Source organism: Lucilia cuprina, chromosome 3, assembly GCF_022045245.1.
Source record: "Lucilia cuprina isolate Lc7/37 chromosome 3, ASM2204524v1, whole genome shotgun sequence".
NCBI lineage: Eukaryota > Metazoa > Arthropoda > Insecta > Diptera > Calliphoridae > Lucilia > Lucilia cuprina.
In genome coordinates this window covers 62,111,796-62,116,275 of record NC_060951.1, presented here as the reverse complement: position 1 = coordinate 62,116,275, position 4,480 = coordinate 62,111,796, and the positions used below count along the sequence as shown (strand labels likewise).

Sequence of the window (4,480 nt, the reverse complement as noted above, 5' to 3'; positions counted from 1 at the left end):
CCAATATTTACTGAGTTATTAACGATTTAAAGTTTTTTGGGCTTTTCCGCCTTTAAAAATCGATTTTTGATAAAAAGTAGAAGTGATCATAGATTAAGCTTATTTTCCTTAAAAACCCAGTATTTACTGAGTTATTAACGATTTAACGTTTTTTGGGCTAAAAAGTAGAAGTGGTCAGAGATTAAGCTTATTTTCTTAAAAAACCCAGTATTTACTGAGTTATTAACGATTTAAAGTTTTATGGACTTTTTCTCCCTTAAAAATAGATTTTTGATAAAAAGTGGAAGTGATCACATATTAAGCTTATTTTCTTAAAAAAAAAAAACAGTATTTACTGAGTTATTAACGATTATTATTAACGATTTAAAGATATATGAACTTTTCCTCCCTTAAAAATCGATTTTTGATAAAAAGTAGAAGTGATCACAGATTAAGCTTATTTTCTCAAAAAACCTAGTATTTGCTAAGATTTAAATGATTTAGAGTTTGGTGGACTTTTTCACTGATAGAAGTAGAAGTCATCAGATATTAAGATTAAAAAGTTTTTACAGATTAAGCTTTCAGAATTGCAATTCGTAAACATTAGTTTTTTTTCTTTTAGTCAATAACATAAAAAAAGTCTGCTACTTCGCCTTTCTTTTTCTTTATTCATATTTTTTAAGATTTTTTATTAATAACTGTACATTAAATAGCAAACATGCAAATATTCATAATAATACATATTTATTAACACACTTTCAAGTTGTTTGCAAATAATTCATTCAAATTCCTCCAAACTTTTCCAACTCTTTACTTTTTTAGTTTTCCCTCTCTCATCTGCTCCTTTATTCAACAATCACAACTTCAATAATGATTACGTCTCTTATTCGAGGGACAATATTCGGCATATTCTTCCCAAGTACAACCTGTCTTAGTGCAACATTCAGTGGTTATGGAATGGGCATTAGAACGACGTGTCCTTAAAAGTGTTTGAGCAATATTAGGCTGCAGCCACATGGGTAGAAATGTATGAGCTAAAGGTAAGTGGATAAATGTTTTTTTTTTGTTATTTAATTAAAATTTAATATAGGAGATTTAATATGTATAATTAGAAAATCCTTACATTTACTACGTTTATTGAAAGTTTCATCGGTACGTTTGCGATTGCGTCGTGTCAAACGATAAATATCTTTTTCACAGGCCCAATACAGTTGACGTACTAGTTTATCGCGACAGCGTGAGTGAGTCTCACTATGCCAGACATCTTCCCAATCGGAGTTGGTTCTGAAATGATGACATATGTTAATAAAAATAAAAATTTAAAATCTAAAGACTATTTTTGGGTTTAGTCTACAATGAACGTGTATAGTTAACTTTATAGTTTCGTCAAAATCCATTATAGTTTGGTCTTTAGAATGGGTTATTGTCTAGGTACTACAGTGTTATTTATAGTCTTGTTTCTAGTGTAGACCATAGCCTGATCAATAAACTTGATTAGAGTGTACCCTATAGCCTGAATTTATGAAGTTATAACTTCCAAAAGTTGGCCTTCGCACTAACTGAAACTTAGGCTTGCAATCAAATAAAACCTTTAGAAATTAAAGGGATTATTGGAATGACATTCCGAATTTACTACTAAAATTAATTGATTACACGTACTCGTTCTACTTTGGCTTTGAGACGAACGATTTTTGTTAATAGTTGTCATCTTCGAATTGAGTATGTGAAAGTGTTATAGATTCGCCACTCGTTTTGGAACCAGTTCTTTTTTTATTAAAAATGTTTCTCTCTGGAATCGGTTCAAAGATTTTTCATTATTGTTTAATTCCATTAGAGATAAAAATTTGTCTGTTCACTTTTTAAATTAAAGATATCCAAGTTGGTGTTGCGATATTTTTAAGTCCGACAAAGGAACCAGCCATTACTAGTTAATTTGGTTTTTAATCGTGCGTCTGTCTGTCCATTATTCTCTGTATGTTAGTATAAATCAATTTTCTAAAGGCGCCAGATATCTTAGTGATCCTAAACTTTAATATTTCTATAGGATATACTTTTCAGAAGTTTCCTATTTCAAGTAAGGGATATATCACCGAAATATATCACACATGACAAAATTATGTTGTTTACAGAAACAATATCAGCTATTTACACAAATTTGTTTACAAGTTCAGGGATTAGCATTGTTTTAAATTCATTGAATCGGTTCAAAATTTCATATAACTCTAATACTTTAGAATATAAGTATTGAGAGAGAAGTTTTGCATAAAAAAATCAATAGAAATTGTATGAAACCTGGAAACTGGTTCCAACGTAGCATTCATATAAGTTTCAAAATTTATCATAGCCTCCATATAAAGTCCATGTCTTCGAAAATATTTCATGAATGAAGGAATTATGATACTGGGATTAATTTGTACACAAACATGTTCTATGGATCGGTAATTTTTTCAGGATCGGTCTTTAACTGACCATATCTCTTATATATCGATCCAGATTGATCCTTTTATTTTGGTTCGAAAAAGTAGTTTTCCTTGATTGCTGAACTAGTGTGTTAGAACTGGTTTCTAGAAAACTTCTCAGAGGCAGTTTAATAACACAACAATGTTCCAGAGAACGAGTTCTTAAAGCAGTGTCGTTAACACTAGTTCCAAAGTTCCAAGAACATAAAATGGCTATTTTTGACCTTAGAACAAGTTTTATAACAAGAAATTCTAAAAATTTTCCTTTATAGAATCCAAATTAAAACTTTTTAAAAATTTTTATATTGTTCACTTTCTTTTAACTTTATTTTTATTATATAAATACATCGTACCTCTGACGGAACAATAATTCCAGACCTTCTTCAGTGTGTATGGCCTCTGCATTGTAATTGTTTAGTATACAACCAATTAAAATTGCAAATAAACCCAGATAGCACTGTTTTAAGGAAATGTTCATTTCTGGTTTTGAAATTTAAATATTTTTTATAGATTTCATAAAATTTTCAATATAATTTTTCTTATTTTTGTTGGTTGAAACTTGCAAAAACTTTTCGAAAGACAAAAAATACCGTTGTTGTCTACAGCTCAGATGTATAATGATAACTGAAGATATCTTAAGGATTGTTTAACAATTTCAATGATATTTTTGTCCACGGTTCAGAGTCATAAATTTTAACAAAATATAACTCCTGCAATCGTAGGTGTTGACGCCGTTTCTTTGGGCATGAGTTGGTCTATTGTCAATTACTATGCGTGTGTATAATGTATGCATGTGTGTGAAAGTGAGTAAATATTGTATTAAATTTGAAATTACGACCTGTTTGTACTTATTGTACATCCATTTAACATTTTGTTTTATATTGTTTTGTGTTATTCTCTAACCAATATTTACAAAATCTGGTCCACCAAAATCATTAAGTTTGCTTAGGAACACGAGAGTGGTAAGCGAAAAACAAACTAAATTTCTTTAACATATCTTGCCAATCTGTAAGTTTTTCTTAATTTCTTACACATCCCTCGTTTATTACACCTGCGAAAGAATTGCAAGCGAAATAAGCCAGATTTTTATTCTGCGTTTTTTTGTGTCTTAACAAAAAGTTATTTGTTGTCTCTAGCCCAACTAATGAAGACATATTTACCGTATGTGAACAATAATGAATTGCAACAACTGAAACAATAACAATATATAACTGTAAAACTACAAGTAAAACCAATCCTTACAAACGAAATCCAAAGGAAAACATACAATCCGTTTAGTTTATTATTGGCGATTTACACTAGATGATGTGTAAATTAGTTTAACTTTGTTTTTGTTGTAGATACTGATGGCGTTACTTTCTCGCCTTTTCACCTGTTATCATTATTGTCGACAATGTTGTGGTATTTTTTTCTTCACTTTATATTCGTCCGTCATTTGTAGTCAGTACAATAATAGAAATTCATTGTTTTTTGTTGAGTTTATACCGGATATATGTATGTATGTATTCGCATTCCTTTAAATTGACTCTAACTGCTCTCAGTTGACTTTCTTGCCCTTTACTGACATTTAGTACATATTGTTCTACAAATACTATAGCAATATTTAATATAACAAAAATATTTTGTTTAGAAAAAGAACTGCGTCATTTCAGGTTAAACTTAATCGGCAGCTTGAAATTATGTATTTTAGTCTATAAACTTGACTTTAGTCTTGACCACAATTTAGTCTATAGAATGGACTAGACTGTGAAATGGTAGAGTAGCTAAATACTAAACTTCTATTAGCTTAACATAAATAATGTTTTATAGACTCTAGAACTAGGACGTTATATGCCGAGTTGGGACACAAAACTGGTTTACAGTCAAGACTACAGACTGTAGTTAAAACTATAGACGGTTCTATAGCCAAGACTATAGACTGTTCCATAGTCAATACTATAGACTGTTCTATAGTCAAGACTATATACTGTTCTATAGTCAAGACTATAGACTGTTCTATAGTCAAGACTATAGACTGTTTTATAGTCAAGACTATAGACTGT

At 30.0% G+C, this 4,480-nt stretch overlaps 1 protein-coding gene across 1 annotated transcript; it reads right to left on the bottom strand.

Moving 5' to 3' along the window:
• Positions 1-661: 661 nt before the first annotated feature.
• Positions 662-2,928, bottom strand: LOC124418629 (probable insulin-like peptide 7). The gene is made up of 3 exons (XM_046945390.1): positions 2,792-2,928; positions 1,103-1,263; positions 662-1,013 (listed from the first exon to the last, which is right to left on the bottom strand). Exons 1-3 carry the CDS (start codon positions 2,914-2,916, stop codon positions 844-846), a joined length of 456 nt encoding a protein of 151 aa, XP_046801346.1. The 5' UTR covers positions 2,917-2,928; the 3' UTR covers positions 662-843.
• Positions 2,929-4,480: the final 1,552 nt, after the last annotated feature.